Genomic DNA, 20750 nt, shown 5'->3' with positions numbered 1-20750 from the left:
TTACGATTTCGACTACTCGATCGAATAAACTATTTTTACGCGATGGAATAATTTAACAAAAATAGTCGCGATAGGAATACTGGACTCTCACCTTGTGATGTATCCGTTCCTTGTAACTTTCAGACCTGTTTATGTTTGACGTCTTTGGCTTACTGGAAATATTTTGCTGCACCCTAAGTAACCGTAATTAATTAAGCGTAAATTAATATCTATAACAGAAACGAGCCAAGCGACTGCGTTTAAACGTAAAAAGCGACGACAATGAAAAGCTATAACGCCAAGTACGTTTACAAAGCAAAAAGTAATATAAATAAATTGGTACAGGACTTTGCAAATCTAAATGAATCTATAAATGGAAGATAATAAAATAGTAAAATTCTAACAACCATCAAAGAATTTAATAAAAATCAATCAACTGTTTGTGCCTGTATTATTATCATTTTTCTGTTAACGATAGACTGTTACCGAGGCGGTTAAAAATAAAGAAACAGAATTGGTTTAGCGACGTCGCGCTCGATGCGAAAAACATACATTTCAGAAATATCTTCTCGCGAGGAAGGATTCTCCATGCTATAGGCGTGATCGGAGGCTCCGCTGTAAACGGAAATGCGTCCTCTTTCGCTACTACTACGCGCGTTTCCGGCTACGCCGCCCCCGCGAAGTTCTCCTGAAAAACATGAAACAAACGAATGCATTCATTAATTGTTTCCATACCCGCGTCACTCTAATACTCATTCGAGTAATTTGCTAGTACACGCTCGGGTTGGCCGTCGTTTCGATGAAATTTTTACGTAGATTATCGTGTATTATGAGAGCCGTTCGTTATTTACATTTATACAGGATGAAAAACTGTATCCATCGAAACGATCGAAGATCAATAAAGACGTCGCGAGACAAAATTAAAGGACATCGAACTGGGTGCATAATCTAGAAATAAAATTGCACATTTTTTCTCATCCCCAAACATTTCTACACCCCGAATATTTAGTATATAATATTCTATTTTATAGTTTCTGCAGCGTGGTACTAAAATTGATCCGTATTCACGAATTGAATGCCACTTTCGCTGCACTTCTCTTTACCTGGCCCTTTCAGCCAGGGAATAGAAGAATCTAACAGGAAAAACAATAATAGCGCAATAGAGTCTGTGACATAGCGCAGTTAAATTATTTCGATTCGCACCGATGCACTACAAAAAGGCCATCGCAGATACGTTTTAAGCGAAGCCATCGATTTTCAATACTATACAGGGTGTCGATACTATACAGCGTGTAGGAAAAAAAGATTTTATTCTACGTTTTTCATTTGTTTTTACATACAGGACCGCTTCTCTCATGTACGGGTTTCGAGATGAAGTATTGGATCGACCAAAAAGTAATATCGGAATCTTCAGCGAGAAACAACGTATTAAACATTTTGATTCGCGATCTTTTGGCACTCCGAAAGGGAATCTCGTAGTTCTTAGATTAGATTAAAATCTCGATTACGAAATATTGCGAACCGTGTTTGAATCGTTCTTTTTCTGTTAAAAATAGTGTGGCAAAATTTCATCGAAATCGGCGACTGACACTTCGGTATGTTCTCTTGTCGATAGAAGGCTTAACAGCTGACGTTTTACAGAACGAAAACAAAGTAGGATAATATAAAAAGTGAAATTACCTGTTTAAGGGATGAAACTAAGGTAGAGGTTAAGAAATGAGACAGTAAAGTGAGAGTTAGGGGTAAACGATGAAATCACCAAAGGAATTTGGCATGTTTTGCAGTTCTCGTAGAAAGAGGATATTTAATATTGAAACATAAACACGGTGAGGCATATACTTGGCATGCAACAGCCAAGGAATGACACCGGGTGATTCGTGATATGAAAATGCTGATTTATTCTTAGCAAATTGTTCCTCGAAATGTGTACTACTCAATCTATACTTCTCCTTACGTTTTAGAATTTATATCGAAGTACGAACTCAATTACCAATTTCAGGCGATCGGAAAGCAACTCGAAAGGTATAAAGAAGCTTTTACATGTTTAAACGTACGAGCATGAGAGTTCATGGAATGCGCGTGACTCTGCGCTACGAAAATTTAAAACTTCTGTCGAAACGTTCCCTATGGCAAAACCGAAAATAAAAGTACATACGACTTGAAATAGACATCCGCGTTTTATCTCACCTTATCATTATCATGGTTGACTTTCGAACCTATGTTAATAAATTATATTCGTTCTATCTGTTCTTGTTGGTGCCATACATAGCTAATCTTTAGAAACGCGCGAGATTTATAAATTACAGATACAGAGTTCCGTTTGGTATCTTCGAAATAACGAGAGCCCAATGAATATTTCAATTCAACTTGTCTATTTAATGCGCACGAGCATCGAATTAACACGAACCACAGTGTCTGGCGTTTCTCCAAGTATCCAGTCTTATGTGGAGGCTTATCAGGTAAGGAATGTGGCTCAGGGTAAAAGCAGATCGTGAGAGTGTGTGCGGATAGGGTTGCTACATTAATCTTCTGCTGAACAAACATTCAAATCAGACTCGATTTATTACGTCAATATCGTTTTAAATCAATAACGACGTATGAATCAAACGAAATTAGTAAAGGTGCTATTTTCGTCCAAAAAGTGCGAATAAGTACGTCTTAATCGATGTATTCGCATCTAAAAATATTTTGTTTGCGTCCAAATAAATTGATTTTTGTTTCATCGGTTAGTATAAAGTTTAAACAAGAACTCTCGTCACAATTACTGTATACTCTAACAATTTCCAAACGTTTCTGTGTACTTGCTAGAGGCTCTCCCATGCAAGCATTCCTTTTCAGAGTTCGACGAACTGTCTCCATTTAATATTTGTTTCTCGATTCGTGAACGAAATTTGGCACACATGTCTTGGAATTTACTTTAATCTAACTCGTTACGAATCGTTCATCTGTTTACGATTATATTTATTTTCATTGTTTTTATATCAAATTGTCCATTATTCTTTGTTAAGTAATTCTTCGTGTAAAATCAAACTAAAACCAGAGAATAATATTTGTCTGCGTGGATCTCTCGTCACGGATAAAGAAACTTCGAAAGTCTATGAGTTATGCATGCACTTTACTAATTATGAATTTAACGACTTTGAACATAACAGCTTAAGTAGCGTTTCAAACGATTTCTTAAATAAAATTAAGCTCACGTCTAAATCTGTTAAATAGAGATTCACGATTAATCAACACGGTTCTTTTTCTCTTTACATTTTCAATTTTTTTTTTAAAGATGAAGTATCACCTTGTTCTTTATAAACCCCACGACTATACCGATTGCTATAAAATAAGATTCGTGAAGATGAATTTGCTGGAGAACAGTGTGTCAGGGACTGCTTTAAATGGCTGAATAAATAAATCCAATGAAGTTTCCTACCGCCTAAAAATACCATAAAAAAAAAAAAAAAAATGGCGCTTTTGAACCCCGTAAGCAGACAGATAGTTATAGATCAGCAGGGGTAGGTATGCTGAGGGGGTGCCGCGAAGGAAAAGCTTAAGTCTCGTGTATTTTTAGATGGGGCGACGTAGGCGCGTGTCGCAGAGGCCGGAAACCGTTTTGTGGGCCCCTCCTTCCCGGTTTCTTCTTCGTTGTTGTTGCCGTCTGTGCTCGTACAAGATTTCTCTTATTTTCCGTACTCTCATTCCGAGACATACTTGGCGGATACTTTCGGCAACGACAACGATCGTTCGTCAAATACGATCGACTAATAGTAGAACTTCGAATCGCTACAATTCTTATTGAGCGTTGCGACCGGGGTTTAAAAATTGTCCCAATATAGATTTAAGTCTTCCAGAAGTCTTAAGAACTATAAAATATCCTATAAATTCAAAGCTCGCTACGATCGACGAATCATAACACAGTGGTTCTTAACTTCTAATAAATACTAACTTACAACAGCGATCTTACTGACACGCTGAATAGTTTTAAAATGGGAATAAAACAGTTGTTACTCCCCAGTGACTAGATTTTACGATTTTTCTATTTTGCTAAAAATATACATCCTCAAACATTGTCCTTTGAAGCTTCTCGCAATATTCCAGAGTTCATCTTTAAATACTCGAGTATTTGAACTCTACGTACATGATTACAAGAGTTATTCCTGTAGTACACAGGTCCAGGAAACTTACATCGGGGCATTCTAAGATACAGAAAAGGTAAATTTAAATTTAAACACTTTTTAACATTCTACAATCTATATTTAAGTTCGCGAATATCCTCATCCTAAGAATTCGATCCTTCTGGATCTGAAATTTCGTGACAATTTTTACCCAGGTTTTTTGTAAACAGTTTTCAACAGATTTTAACGATGTAAACACATTGGGGAAAGATCATTACGTGTCTTCGTAACTGTGAAATATATCTACGAATTCTATTATGCGCAACAAAGTGATTGACTCTAAAATATCGTTCTGTAGATACGCATGTTATCACCGGGACCGAAAGAGTTAATTACCAGAATTGTTATTGCATTATATCAACGAGTTCATCCTTGACTAGCTTTGTATCTTCGATAGAATTTCTATTGGACAGAACATTGCGTATTCGCGTTCAATTTTAACGTTAAGAACCACTGGTCTAGATTACGAGAGTTATCTATGCATTGTACCCAATACAAGATCGAGAAGCTTGTGTTTCTCTTGGAGAAGAGAACCGACAGTAATGATGCAGATACACTCGTATGGAGTTCGACTTCGTCTACGTAGTTACCTAGGATTTCTAGTGAATTCTGGTCTAATCTTGTCTAGACACGCAGTATTTGTATAGTCGCAAGGTTGTACGTGTACGAAACATGGAAGTAACGTAGAACGACGCGCAGAACATCGTCTATAAGCGAAGGGATGCCGCCGTGTGTTGTTCGTTCGACTTTATAGGTGTACGAAAATTTATGAACACGTCTGGTAAAAGCGGCAGGGAATATCCATCGGGCGGCTTGTTAAAACTTCGCCGGATCTCATTTCGAACTTCTGTAGCGTCGAGACTTTTCTTCGTACGTGAGAAATATTCACTCTCGAAAGTTTTGGGCTCCTCGAGTCATTGGTATACACGTTTAGGTGCGTTGTACAAAAATAGTACGGTTATCGGATAAGTAACATAAGACTCTCCGACATCGATGAAATTCTGTACATTAAACTAATTTCGCGATTGAAATTTGTAAGGGAACAAATAATACAGTCGAACTCGGTTATGACGAGCACGGATGTAGTGAGATCATCGCTATGACGAGCAAAAAAACCACAATGTATTTCAATTCACGTGTATTTTATACGATTTTACGAACATCAAAGTGATATCTTTAAAATATAATAGAAACTCTGAATCGTGTGTTAATATTGTAGTTTATACAAATAATATTTAGTTATGAGCATTGTTCTTTTGTTCCTCGAACGCATCTTTTTATCGCGTTACTGGGAATTAAAAAAGATAGGCACAATTAACTCCGTATTAATATAGTGATTAATAGCAACAACTTGGACACTTTGTCGGTGCTCTCGTGCTCGTTATAACAGAGTTTGATTACGTTAAGAAACGTAAATTATCTTATTGTTGACGTGGAAATTATTCCGCGGGAGTTAATCGCCCAAATATGTAAGCTTCTCCTTGCAAAATCGATTTACGGTTTCCTCTCATAATTATTTACATGGTTTCGCGTGTAATTGAAAGTGAATCGAGTACGGTTGGAACGAACCTGACTCTTTCTCTAGGGCAATGATCTTCTTCACGACGGTGTCGTAGAACTCGTTCAAAGAATCGGTTTCATCGTAGAAAGCACTGTCGTTTAAATTCTCACAACACGGTGACACCTGCAGACGATCCAAACCGACGATCGAGGCTGTCTCTATGATGACGCGTGGCTCGCGCGTTTTCCTCACAGCGGCGAACGTTTCCCATACTTTTCCGGCGATCGAGCCTTTGCTCATGTGAGGCACGGTCCTCTGTTTGATCGTCTTCAGCTTCGTTTTCTTCGCGACCTTGTCTTTGCTAACTTTCTCAAGCACCACCGTCGAACCTATTCCGATCGATATATCTTTTCTAGCTTTCGACCATTCAAAGTCCCACTGGACGTTCGAAGAATCTCCGACTCTTATCAAATTTTATATTAATCGCACACTTGTCAAAGATTCCGTTCATTTTGAAATTAACGTACCGAAGCAAACTATCGTTAAGCTACAATTAAATCAGCGATTATCTATGATAACAAACTATGTAAAAAAAAAGAAACTCTCATTCTATATTAACTTTCACGTAAACGATGAACATCACATTACGTGGATTACACAATTATTGAAATATCGAGAGCAACACAACGAAGATAGAATATATATCGGAGCTTCTTCGTTCCAAGTGGACCGTTTAGTTGTTCGCTCGATCTTTACCGTCGCCCTTCAGCTTCCGATTGAATCTGTTCCTGCATCTCTCCGACGAAAGCCTGAAGCTAGCAAAGCTAGCGATCAGGGGCGAGGGGTTGGTGGTCGTTGGGTAAGGGTTGCAGTCCGGTTCCCCCTCCAAGGGATCGCGCAACTGTTGCACCTCGACCATGTGCACGCCTCGTATGCTCCACGCCGTCGAGAAAATGATCGGGTGGCGGGTTTCTCTACTTCTCGCGACAACAACCGAGCTGACACTAATTTTCCTCGAAGCCGCGCTCGCTTCTTTTCCGCGGAGACTGCCGTTGGTTTCCGGTTATACCCCACCAGATCGCTCCCCCGCTCGTTTTACAACCACGTTTACGTCTGTGTGCGCGTCTCTATCTCCCTATGCGTGTGTACGTATCTACAGGGTGTGCACGATTCCGATCTTCGAAACCCTCGGGGGACATCCAGGGACAATCTTCGCGTTCGCGATATTGATGTTCTCAGGGTCGCTCTTAACCCTCTATCGCGCCAATTTTATCTCAACTTTCGAGCAGGAAATCATTTTTCGTTTATTTACAGAACTTTTTATACGTTCTTCGTCTTTCCTATCTATTACAAAGAAAAGTAGTATTTTACAATTTCTTATAAAAATGAAATTATGCAATATCATACACAGGGTAGTTTATAGAATCCGTAAGAAAAAATTTACGAAATCAATTCTACTTTGATAAATATTTACAGTGATTCTGTATACGTAGAAATTTTTTAATTTTAAATAACATAGTACAATATTTCCTAATTTATATAGGGTGTTCAGCCACCCCTGGGAACAATTTTAATGGGAGACTCTAGAGGCAAAAATAAGACGAAAATCAAGAATATCAATTTCTTGACTGAGGCTTCGTAAAAAATTATTAAAAAATTTCAAATCATTCTATAAAATATTTTTTGGTTGCAGAGGTTAATTACAATCATTTTTGGTCATCATACATACTCCAGAAATCCTACGTATTTTCGAGAAAAAAATTCCTTACCGAAAATATAATTTCGAGCCAGAAATGTCACACCAAAATTTCTTGCGTATCTTTTAAATATCATAACTTCTGAACGGATTGAAGGATTTTAATGTTTCAAAAAGCAAACGACGCGTATTTTAATGGAGAATATGTAGAAACTCTAAAAATATTGAAAAAGCTGTTCCTTGACCCCGCAAAATGAGAAAACCCCCATAAAAATGGTCCAATTTTCAAACAGTCATAACTCCTGCAATAGTGAATATATTTCAATGAAACTTTTTTCTGAAGTAGAGCTCATATGCACCTACAAAAGAGTATTAGACAACTTTTCCGTAGGGCGTCAAACAAATTTACTAAAAATGAAAAACGAATCAACAAGGGGGTAGGTGCCTAAATTTTTCAGTGAAAAGAAATTTATTCAAATCGTTCTGGAAAAATTGTTTTCGGTTGCGGGGTTCAATTACAATCATTTTTGGTGAATATGCATACCCTCAAAATCCTACGCATTTTCGAGAAAAAAATTCGAGTAGATACTGACATTTTTAGACGAAATTAAAAAATTTCAAATCGTACTAAAAAAATTATATTTAGTTACAGGGGACAATTACAAGCATTTTTGGTGAATAGACATACCCTCAAAATCCTACGCATTTTCGAGAAAAAAATTTGAGTAGATACTGACATTTTTAGACGAAATTAAAAAATTTCAAATCGTACTAAAAAAATTATATTTAGTTTCAGGGGTCAATTACAAGCATTTTTGGTGAATAGACATACCCTCAAAATCCTACGCATTTTCGAAAAAAAAATTGAGTACGAGCGGAACTCTAACCGTTAATAACTTCTTAACAAAGCGTCCATCAAAAAATTGGTATTCTTGATTTTCGTCTTATTTTGGCCTCTAGAATCGCTCATGTAAATTTTTCCCAGGAGTGGCCGAACACCCTGTATATCATGTAAGAATTAACTTAAAGTAGTTCAAGAACAATACTCAGAATTTAAATGAAATGTTTGAAAATTTCAATTGTATTCCTAAAAGATGTCTTTTAATTACTGTTCCTTTCTTCCAGAATTATAAAAAATATTCCATCGCAAAGGAACAAAATTTATTTGATGAAAAATTATGACCACATCCTGTGTACGAATACATATATGCAGTACTAAAGTTCTAGGCCTCTTTTCGCGATTTCCTCTCCTCTTGCTCGCTTGCTTCCTTCCTTCCTTCCTTTCTCTCCTCTATATTTTAATAGGAAGCGTAGCACACAATCAACGCAATACGTTTTGCACAACTTCTTTATCAGGAGGTATGATTATTATAACAGCATTGCTCGATAAAATCCACCTACGCGCTGTTCTGAATTTCAGCGTGAACAATCGATTGTACTGTATCTTAATACCGACTTTTTAAAACTTTCGACCGCAATCAATTGTTTAAAAATTATGAAACACGAAAATATACGCTAAAACTAAATATAGTATATGTAATATTCTAGAAATTATTCTGTTTTTAATTTACTCTTCGTTATTATTTTCTTCGTGAATACGTGTATGTTTTCAAAGATCTACGTGCTCCCACGAAAAAGCTTTATCGAGGCGGCACGTTATCAGTTCAAAAGAATGAAAAGAGGATGTCGATAAAGAACCATTCAACACCGTGACAGACAATCTCTCTATGAAAGACTGTCATGGAATATTTTTCAGAACCTTGGACAATTATTTAGCCACCGACGCGCACTTCGAAGTATGTATTTCGCAAGAAAATAAATTTCACCGATGATTTATGACGAATACAAGCGCTGCTAATGAGACGAAAACTCTGAATAATGGCTGACGTGACCCACGTTCATCAAGAAACGCCTCGTTCGAGATGAAAACAGTACTCTTTGCGATAACAGATAACATTAACAAAAAAGCAAAGAACAGACGTATGTAAGTGTAAGCTTTTAAGATAATGCAACGCACAATTAAAATTTGCAGATTGACAACAATGTAGTTATAATTAAAAAATTACACATAATTATTTTGCCAATTAATTATTAATTTGATTTTCTTGATGTTGAATAAAGCAACTTGCTAGACAGTTTTGTTACATCTGTCGTGGCATTGTAATGAACTTGTGCCTGATGTCAGAACACTTAATAACCGCTAAACGCAATAAAGTAATAGCATTGAGATTGGTCGTATGTGCACCGTACATAAAATGTAAATTTTATTCTTAGCATTGTGGTGAAATTAATGACACTTGAAGAGTTATCTTGCTGCTTGAATTGTGAACTGATTAATGTGCATAAACGTATTGTTATCGCGAGTAAAAAATAATAAAAAGTAAAGTTGTTTATAGCCTTCCAAACGTACTAAATAATAGATTCGTACGTTACCATGAAGATTAGGAATATAGAAGTCGTAAAACTGTCATAGAAAAATGTAGATGTCTTATTGTATTTCGCAATATGCGAAATGTCAAGGTTCATTGACGTGTATACAATATAACTGTTGCAAAACAAAACAGAAAGTTTGTGTACATAGACTATGCCAATTTAGACAAGAGCAAGATTATTTATATAAATGTAGAACCGTGAATTAATTCGTGCAATATTATGGAGTATTAAAATGGCATCGATCACGCACTGTATCATACCGGTGTCATATTGTAGAAGAAAAGACAAATATTTAATAACTTTTACTTGAAATATTGTTATAAATTTTATTCGATCAAAGGATTTAATGTAAGTAATAGACTTACCATTTTCTCCATCAGTCAATGCACCAGCATCTTCTTCACTCTTTTTCAGTTTATCAACTGTAACATTGAGAAATTTTAGATTAAGTAATTAATGATTTATTTCCAAATTTAATGATGTCATTGAAATATTCGTATTACTTACCATGAAGCATATGATTCTGAGAATGATGATGATGATGCGACGATGGAGGTTTCCTTTCAGGAATAATGCGTTCCATGAGTTTGCTTATACGTTCGTTCACTCTTTCCTTCTTAACCAATGGTCCTAGACAATTTTCTTCTACTACGCGAACACACTGACGATGTACACTTAGAGAACAATCTACAATTAAAAATATATCGAGTTCTCATTAAATTTTAACCATAACTTTCATCTAAAATGTATTGTGTAAAAAATGCGTAAATAATATATGAACATAATATTACGTACCATTACATAAATATCCTTGAGGTCCAATTCCACCAATGATAAGTTGACAATGATTGCAGTAAGTAATAGTAAAGTACTGATGAGCTACAAAATGATGACCTCTGATTGTCATTTTTCTTGCCTTTCCTGTAAGCAAGCGCGCTTTAATATTCGATTTATCTTTTGCAACAAAGGTAGGTACTCGGTCAAGTGATACTGGTCGGACTTGGAAAATTTTTGTCAATATTGTTGCCAGACCCGCTGCTGTTGTAAATTGTCGCAAATCTACGTGTTCTTTTTCTATATCTTCTCTGAAACATTTCATAAATAAATAATAATGTAATATCAGGCACCAGCATCAGAGAACAAACATCTACTATATGAATCTAAATTAACAATCTTACAGATAAGGCTCCATCTTGGGTAAGAGGTATGTTTCTATAATTTTTGTTTCTCGTGCCTTATCAGATGCACTTTCATCCAATTGAGCATCGCTTGGACCAAATAGCATCCCCAATCCGGCAGTTCTTTTTTGTTGAAAGTCTGCAAGTTGCTCGTTCAGTTCTTCTTTCGCGCGCGTACGTGCTTTTAAGAAGATCTGTCGAAAGCACAACATTTTACAGAACTATACCAAGCGATCATTAGTGTAGGTACAATGAAATACATACTTTTCGCAGAATCTCTTCTTTATCAGATTCTTTTAAAAGAACATCGTCTATTTCGTGTGCTACATTTTCGTCTACATTATGCAGACGGAGAGGCTGAATAAAGAAGTTTACATTAAATACATTAATATAAATTGCAAAAATACATTATTCGAATTGTAAAAAGTGTATAATTTTTTTAACTACTTACTGCACCAGGTACTAAAAAACTAGAATGAATTTCATATGCCCACTTCCTCATTTCCTTTGCATTGCCTTCTTTGTACAGATCCGTTACTAAATAGAACAACTACAATAATATGAATACTTTTAGATAATGAAAGTCACAATCGATACTGCAAAAAAGCATTAACATAGTACTCACCAGACTGGAGGGATCACTGTTTGATAAAACATAATTAATAAATACAGCAAGATGTGCGTGATGTCCCCATAATCGAGATAAAGATTTAAATGGGCCGTGATCTTCTAGTTGCCCCTAAAATAGTATTTAATCATAATTGAATAATGATATAAATTATTTTATCGTAAATAAAAATATGCTGTCAAAAACTTACGACTTCTTGGTCGCTCATATCATCATCTTCCATTGACATGATCGGTTGTTGTAATGTTGGTAATCCAGGAATGCTTTCGTTTAAAATAGCCTGTCAAAGGAAAATACTTGCTTAATAACCATTACGCATAATTCGAAAAATTTAGGTTTAAAAAAATACTTACATCGTTTATAGTAGAATTAGCGGTATCGTTTCCAGGACTAGCGATTGGATATGGTGGAGGTGGAGTTCCCGGTGGAGTGATATGAGGTAATTCATCTATATCAATGTCACTATGCCTCACGTGTCTAGGAGGAGAAAGATCATTCATTGATTCTGACGCTATTAAACGTCTACTAGCTTCTGACGGAGAAATGGTTGTAGTTCCTAGTTGTTCTGGACTGGATTTCGTTCGTTGGTGCTTATTGAGTGAATTTGAAGAGCCCAAATTTGCACCCTGTGAAAGCTATAAGAAAGGTCAATAATAATTAAAAAGATTATCGATAACGGTATGGTTAAGTATAGAAAATAAAAACATTAAACAATTAATTATGTAAAACTGTAATAAAATACATAATATGCATATAACCACTAAATCGATCTTACAAAATAAACAATGCAATCATAAAAATTACTGCAATGAAAGACATGTTTTTAAAGAGACACCATAAATTTCTAGTAAATCACAGAAACCATACTCCAATGCATTTCACAACCATACTTGAAGACATTACTTAATACAGTTTTGTAATATTCAAGCAACACAATATCAATGAACAATGAACATAGTTTATATTAAATATAAGGCTCGTTTAATATAGTTGCACATAAACCTATTTGCGTAACAAATACTGTGGACAAAGTGTGTGGACTGAAACAAATTTGGAGTTAAACATTGTAAAATGCTTTAAAAGATATAGAAATTTTAAACTATATAATTGTTCAATGGATAAATATGAGTTACTTGTCGGAAGTATGCACACTATTGTGTGATACGTTTTCTTTACCATGCATTTGTATAAATTACTTATTTAATGACTTAGTGATTAGACTACTTACAGAGTTAGGTATGCCATGACTGATGGTTGAGGGCGTTAAATGAGTCAACAGATGACACTCCAGCTCCAACTGGGCTACGTTGTGTGTATTTGTAGGAGGAGGTCTAGGAGGCAACGGTGGTGGAGATAGGCTTTGCATGGACAAGGACTTACGAGATGGTAGAGGCGGTGGTACGTCACCACTGCTACTACATAAGGGTGGATAATAGCCCGGGGAACACGAGGTGTTTGTTACCAACGAGCAAAGCTGTAAGACACAACAAAAGCTGGTTAGATAAAGTTAGCAAAAGCTTAAATACATCCCTACATGACCGAATTTGAAAATCTCAATTGCAATGCAAGCACACCTTATATAAAAATTACATGTCTATAGCTCAAACAGAAACACGTACAGAAGCATAACATAAGTTTTATCATCTCTTGCTGTTTACCATCATACACTATAAGTAGAAGTATGCGGGGCCTCGATGTTTGAGACAAGGCGAGATCTCGAAAGTATGCTCCTGGATCGAGAATATCCAGATTCTCAATGAAATTCTCGTCCCGTCTCGACTCGATATTTTCGAGGCCTTGCACACTTCTAACTAGAAGCTATTAATATACCGATAAAAAATTAATGAACTACTACAAAATCAGTGATAAAAAAAAAAATATTATAATCATACTTTAATCATTAATGCCTTCTATTGAGAAACATAAACACCTTAATAACATCATGCCGAGCAACTATTTGGTACACTGAATAGCATCAACTTCAGCTGTCAAACACTTATATAAAAGCAAGGCAAGAACAAATATAAGAGTATAATAAATGTTAATGAATTAAGCGTTAAAACGAATTCATATTTCATGAATAAGATTATGAGTTATAACATGATATTTATATTATGTGTATATAAATGACTAATTTACTAATATAAAATTTATGCACTACCATTAGTAGAATGAATAGAAATCTTAAAAATTATTTGGATGACGCGTCAAAGCACACCGAGTAGAAAAAAAATCAGACCTGTTCATTGGTAGTAATCGTTGCTAGCTGATCCTGCATGGTGTGCAACCTCCTTTCGGCACCTGCCAATTCTGCTTGCAGTGTTACAATGTTAACATTTCCGCTACCAGTGCCAGCTTTTGCAAGTTCACTTCGAAGCTTGTCAACATAACTTTGTTCCTTCTCCAACATAAGTTGCAACGTATGAACGCGCTGTGTTTCAAGCTGCCGTTTCTTCTCATGCTGAAACACAAAAGAACATATAAAATTATTACTTTTTTGTTCATCTTTCTAGGGTCTACATCGCGAAAAATAAAATTTAAGCTCTCATGGAGTAGAAACGTACAACAGAGATTAAGGGAATCGAAGTAATTAATTAAATCAAATTTATTTGGAATAAAAACCCATGAACTTTCCGTTCGATCCTATATTTTCTTTAACATCTTCTCTTGCAGATTAACTTTTTTGGTTCCTCGATGAAACTAATTTTAAAGAAAACCATGTATGGATGAGGTGGCAATGTGTCAAGGGAACGGTAGAGCTAATCGTGTGAGAGAAAACAATGTTGAATACCTGATTATAGAAACGAAATCTACGTTTTCTTTTTACAAGGAATTTTGACTTACGTCGACCGGTTGGGGTCCCGTGATACGTGCGTTACATGGTTGTCCGGTTGCTGGTATAGTCGACGCCCTGTGCAGAGAAGTTGCTGGCTGGGAGGGTGATACCATCGTTGTACCGGCTGACAGACTGACTGGTCGTTGATGCTGTCCACCCGCCAGACCAACCTGTAGCCCCGTGGCCGTCGTCGCCGCGCTGCTCGTCGCAACTGGCTTCTGCTGTACCGTCAGTACCACCTGCGTCGAAGCTGCAACAAGAGTTCAAGGACGATGATTAGTCACCTTTCGCATACCTCTGCCGGTCCTTCCCCCGCGTTTGACCCTCCACCTTTCTTTTGAGAACTACTCGCGAACAATCGCCACACATGCTGTTTGTTTTAAACGATCCAGAGCCTTTTTACCGATTTCTGTACCACGCGTATAGTCCAACTATCTTTACGGTTAATTTCAATTCATATTTCCAGCATTAATTCCGAAAGCATCTAAATAAAATTTTTGAAAGATTTTTAAAATTCCAACGCAACACCCAATATATTTAAATGTAATGTGTAAATCGAATAAAAATTTGTCAGCAAATTCTTTAATGCCTTTTTTTACTGTGCCTAATCGACCATATTATACAATAGACGGTATATTCTTTTTTTTCATATGAATATAATGTTACGTTATTCGAGTTCTTTAGATTTTTAACACGTTTTCCTTTGTTCATTATAGAGATTGCGTTTGAAAACAACCTTGTGTGATATTATTATTAAGGGGCCTTTCTACCTTGTGGGATTAAAAAAATCGATATTTTTTTTTTTGCATTTTCCTTTAGTATGTAGTCTCGAAAATATGTCTACCAAATAAATTGAAATTCGGAAAACTAACGAAGTTATAGCCTGTTGAAATGTACCGCGCGCAGGTATAACAACTGGACGTAAAACTTTAAAGCTGTTTTTCTCGAAACTACATTTTTCGGCACTGCGTGCGTGATAACTAAAAAACTATTCAAGATATCAACATCAAATTTATACAGTATCTTCAGAACTGGTCTCCCTATAGCATGAACTAGGATAATTGCTGTATATGCAATACTTTTTCTTTTATTAACAAAAAAGCAACCAAATATATGAAAATATTCAGTATTTTTTCGTAAAATAGCTGCCATTTTGCCATTTTTTGTTTTTTTGAAAAGATCCTAGTTCATGCTATAACCACACTCATCTATATTAAGAATATCGTTGGTTTTAGGATTTCGAATAACTTGTTCGCAAGATATCACGTACGCAGTCGGGTGCCGTTCGTAAAAACTGTTGTTTGATGATCAACAAAAACAGCGTAATCAATAGATATTATGCGTTGCAAAAATTCGTAAATATAGCTAAATATATAATAAATGTATCTACAAAATTCGGAATTAATCGCTCTTTAATAACCCGCAAAAAAAAATCACAAAGAAACACGTATTTTTCATGCCTACAAGGTAGAATGGCCCCTTAAGGTCAATTCAATAAATAAAAATTATAGATATATTGGGTTGCTCCTTCCAATCCTATTTAAAAATCATGTTAAGTTAGTATAAATAATTTTCGACGCTACTACTTCGATATTTTTAATTTCCCAGCAATTTCTAATGTTGTGAAACCTCGATAAGCCTATCAAAGCGATTATCACCAACTGCACTAAGATCTCCCAATACGAAATCATTCTTTCGTTCACAACACTGTCGCTGAAAATATCTTTTTTGTTATTTGTATCGCGTCTTTCCCTTTGTTCGGAAATACATCATCTCGTCACCAATTTTCAAAACAAAGTCCATTTATAGATAAGGTTACAAAATGTAATGAATTCTTTTTTAAACCACCGCATTGAAGCGTCAGTTTTTGGAATATGTATATATTTTATAAGTTAAAAACAATATTTTCCACAGAAAAAAAAAAACAAAACAAAACACGTCATCCACTTTAAAAATTCGAAATTAGCCAACCTAACAGATTTTTGGAGTACACTTTTAGAGGTAACACAGTCTACGCTGAATTCTTTATCGTACAAAAACGTATCGTAAAATATGCCTGAGTTTATTAGATCGATACTGAACAGAAGCACCGACGGAATACTGAGATACAATCACTCCAAATGAGTGAACTGTACTCTTTTGTTTTCCTTGCTATTCCTATATATGCAGATAAAATATTTAATAGTCGTCACGATTCTATGATAAACATTCGCCCGAGAAAACTGTAAACCAAATTTACTCTTTTACACTAACGCAACGATTTCGAAAGCTCGTCGAGCATGTCGTGGTATTCTTCTTCAAAGTTGTTATCCAAACAAACACTCCGCGACCGTGCAAGAATTCCATACGCAACGTATTTGCATTTTTCAAAAAAAAAAATCAACGTATACAAACATTGCAATTTGTAATAAATACGAAATTAATTACATAAAACTTATACGACACGTTGAAATCAAACGCTCGACTCGGGAACGATCGAATTTAAACGAAAACGATTAAGAAACCGATTCGCGACAGAAATTATGTAATTTCGTGGATCGCAAACATTTTCGATGGAACTTAAAATACCGGAATACGGTTTTGCGCGAGCTTTCTTCCAAGCCTGCCTCAGGTCGTACGTGGTTGGCGTCTTCATATAGACACAAATTAAAATAGCCACGTTCGAAATGGATCGATTTTCAGATAATTTCGTGTCGTCGATTAAAGCTAAGATTCGTCGGTTTGATACGCGCATCGAGAACCGTGTCGACTACGAAACTGCGTAAAATGATGCCGACCCGAGACGATCCGAGAGCAAGGCATTCATACCGAGAAACTTGGCCCCAGGTGTGTGTATTAATATGAATGACGAGATTCTTATGTTTACACGCGCGTACGACTAATCTTTCAATATATGACCAGGCCTCGTCATTTTACCATACAGCAACACCTTCATCAACCTATCCCTCTAATATTATCGTCCACTTTTGGATCCAACGTTTCAAGTTGAAGGCATCGCCGATAAAGCCTACGATGGTTTCTCATCGCGTTTAAAACTTACTCTGTACTTCTCGCGAACTTTTTTCTTCTTCTAATGTCAGAAAACAGGTTATCGTTAATGTTTGCTTTATCAACGCGACGAACGGTGCATGGATCGCTGATGTTTACCAGAAACGAAGCTTTCGGTAACTTTTTAATTGCTGATTATGCGTGTTTACGAACTAAACGTGTCTTATTGCAGAGATACAAAGCGATTTGCGAGGATTACGCTTTGAAGTTTGTACTAACTGTTAATCTGTAAAGATTAGTTTAATGTCTCGTTCATATTATTATTTACTGGCATCGGTCGATGTGATTAGCCGCGATGACTTGTTAATTTTTCCGTGATACGAAATATGCGCATAAATTAAATAAATTGATAAAACTGCTTGATAACATTAGCGATTAAGGACTAACAATTGAATCTAAATGCCTATTTAATTATTATTTATGGTTAACATAGTTCTAGATCGTTTTTATTCGTTTGTACATATTTAAATAAATATTTACACAACGAGAGTTCGTGATACAAACGTTCGCTGAACTTTCAGCGTTTAAAAAACTAGAAATGATTAACATTTAATATCGATTGTTCATTTAAGTAAATAAACGACAGAAAGACAGAATTATTGCATTGGTAATTGAAGTTTAAGACAGCAAGTACATTCTTATGTTAAATGTTCAAGTAAAATGTGGATAACAAACGATGAAGTTACGAATGTTTACAATGTAACTTTGCGACTGGTTTTACTAGAATCCCCGTGTTGATGTAATCTTTAAATTAACAATTGGAAACGCGTCTGTGCGGAAAACCCCGAATGAACGATTGAGTCAGCTGTAAACGGCACTGACTTGGCGGTCAGCTGCAAATCTACCTACTCGTATTTTGCAGGCGCCTTTCCTCGTAAAACTATATTTATTTCAACAAGATTGTGGTTCTAACGTGATTAATTTCCGTCGGAGTGCCCACGTTAACCCGTTCGGAACTGCATTGTACATAGTACATTATATGCATAACACATCCTTTGCAATTGATAACGAAATTTTAACTCATCCAATGACGAAATAATTTAAAAATATAGTAATTCTCTATCGAACGTGTCTCGAGGAAAACATACCACGTCCTTGAATCATAATATCGCGCGCAAGTAAGGTCTGGTTTTCATTTGTTGAAAAATCTCCATGTACATCTGGTTTAAATATTCATGGATCTAGGGAAATCTGGACTCGCGTGTAAGAGCTACCGCGTTATGAAATGATTAAGTAGGCCAGCTACCGTACTTTAGAATATTATCAGAGTTAAACGCGTGAAAGCGTCTTTTTAAAGACGCTGAAACACACGGGCAAGATTTTTCCCTTAAAAATTTATCCGACAAAATAAAATTCAATGCTCGTACGTAATTTAAAAATTGATACGCGACAGTCAACGTGTAGTTTTTAATACCTCGCTCTCGATAAAGTATAATTGTTCTTCTTTGAGACGCGACTTCGTTCCTTCGTCGGCGTGTTAATTAAAACCAGAGGACTTTAAGTGCCCGGATAAACATTCGCGTTCGACTTCGTTCACACAGAACTTACACACGTTACACAATTTTGCGAAATAACCACAGTTGAGGCGACGCGGAGGACTGAGCCTGCATCCATTGTGTTCTACCTGAACTGTTAGAAAGAGGAAGACAGAATTCTATGAACGGTCACCGCTATAAACTCACATGCTTACATCACTGGTAACGTCGCCGCAAAAACTCCGTTTCTGTCGGTGTGCCCGACGTAAAGTCACCAACAGTACCTCGCGATCTTTCTAAACGATCCTCTTTTTCCGCATTTTACGTAAGCACGACGCGTAAATCCAAATGATGGCCGTTTAACGTATCGATATAGTTCCAAACAAACATTGGGGTGGGGAGGAAAATCGGGTGCAAATATAACCGATAAAACTCAAATTGCACGAGCGATTTTTATCTTCGATTACCGAGTCACGACTGCCTTTTCCAAACATTTGCGCTGCCTCGGTTTTTCCGTAATGTTTACGATACACTGCAAAAATTACATTGCACCGTCTATTCGAATTGACGAAGCCTGGTTAAGAGTTCAATTTCGATGAAAGCTTTGCCAGACACAGGATGTACCTGGATAGCTCAAACACAAGCTTCCGCAGGAAACTGAGAAAAAAATGTAAACCAATATGAGATTTGATTATCACGATCGGGGTGATTGATTCTTTCTAAACAAAAAAGTTTTTCTACAGAATCGAGTGCATCAGTACTGTGTCTGTTGTTTGTTAAATTAATAAAATGCATGTGTGCGACGAATTCATTAATTTGTTTTTAAAACAACCTGTAATTTGGATAATAGTTCATACTATATAATTATACTTTAAGTAAATATTCTGTTATCAAACAGATACTTTTCTCATTCTCCAAACGCAAGTTGCTTTCTTTGTTTTAAGCGCTATAGATTTATCTAGTTTTTAAATGATTTATAAATAGCTTTAGTAACGCGTTTATAATAATATCTTTAGAATCTATTTTAACAAAAATACAGGTTGACGACCTATAGTACGGTACATTAGAGCACACCTACCCCATACTATTAACAATCAATAACACATAAGAATAACTTGCAAAGTATGAGTTACCCTCTGTAAACGTATAAGCTTGCCAGGCGGAATACGTAAAAATGCGCAATCGACGGGAAAATCCTATCGTGGTGAAAAAAAAAAGCGTTCACCCTTTGTATTCTTTTACGAGCATGCAGACGATAAAATCTATCGAGGAAAAATTCAAGTAAAAATCTCAAAACTAAGAAAGAGAAAGCACCCGTTAATAGGAAAGTTTATATACTTTGAATCGCAAAAAATTGTAATATTTAAAATACTAATTAATATATATTACATAGAAATAAATTATGTGGAATAAAACCATTTGGTTCTTTTATTATCAGCGAAAATTTACTATCGTTTTGCAACGTTTCTACAGTATTTCATACTATGTATGTGGGTAAGTTTTGCGCAACATTCACGCTGTCCCGCTGTTAAAATAATGCGCCCAAGTCCTTGAAAATAACAGAGAGAAGAGGAAGAAAAAAAAACAGGTCGTAGAAAAGAAAGAAAGTATGTAAACTTACACTTTATGAGCTGTACAACATCTGTATGCGTGGACTGCATTACATTCACGCCGTTAACCTGGAAATACCGATCGTGGTTATAAATAGTGTAAATGTATGATTGTAAATACACACTTCGCAAATACAAATAATTCGAATTCGCGCGTATCGCGAGCCATTAATTATTCAAATTCGCAAACCCAACGATCCGTT

General features: G+C 36.0%; 1 protein-coding gene across 8 annotated transcripts in view; it reads right to left on the bottom strand.

Annotated features, from left to right (window-relative positions):
- Positions 1–20750, bottom strand: part of LOC122401407 (rho guanine nucleotide exchange factor 11) — a 39269-nt gene that overhangs the window by 11603 nt on the left and 6916 nt on the right. For 4 of the 8 annotated variants that reach the window (XR_006259439.1, XM_043403508.1, XM_043403507.1 and 1 more), the window contains exons 4-18: positions 20559–20616; positions 14423–14664; positions 13818–14039; positions 12807–13052; positions 11932–12213; positions 11769–11858; positions 11576–11689; positions 11402–11500; positions 11215–11307; positions 10951–11144; positions 10568–10857; positions 10280–10459; positions 10138–10194; positions 532–667; positions 92–173 (exon numbers count right to left, since the gene is read on the bottom strand). Coding sequence is in view for 7 of the 8 variants with exons in the window: in XM_043403508.1 (XP_043259443.1) it covers positions 92–173; positions 532–667; positions 10138–10194; positions 10280–10459; positions 10568–10857; positions 10951–11144; positions 11215–11307; positions 11402–11500; positions 11576–11689; positions 11769–11858; positions 11932–12213; positions 12807–13052; positions 13818–14039; positions 14423–14664; positions 20559–20616 (2385 nt within the window). In the remaining variant the exon portion in view is untranslated. Of the gene's footprint in view, positions 1–91; positions 174–531; positions 668–10137; positions 10195–10279; positions 10460–10567; positions 10858–10950; positions 11145–11214; positions 11308–11401; positions 11501–11575; positions 11690–11768; positions 11859–11931; positions 12214–12806; positions 13053–13817; positions 14040–14422; positions 14665–16982; positions 17157–18876; positions 19072–20558; positions 20617–20750 lie in introns of those variants that run through there. The other 4 variants (XM_043403513.1, XM_043403512.1, XM_043403510.1 and 1 more) reach the window with 4 other exon arrangements.

The sequence above is a fragment of the Colletes gigas genome, unplaced genomic scaffold (assembly GCF_013123115.1).
Source record: "Colletes gigas isolate AHSC1104 unplaced genomic scaffold, ASM1312311v1 Colletes_gigas_Sc00024, whole genome shotgun sequence".
Classification (NCBI taxonomy): Eukaryota; Metazoa; Arthropoda; class Insecta; order Hymenoptera; family Colletidae; genus Colletes; species Colletes gigas.
Note: the sequence above shows the minus strand (reverse complement) of the source record. Positions and strands in the feature narration are given on the sequence as shown.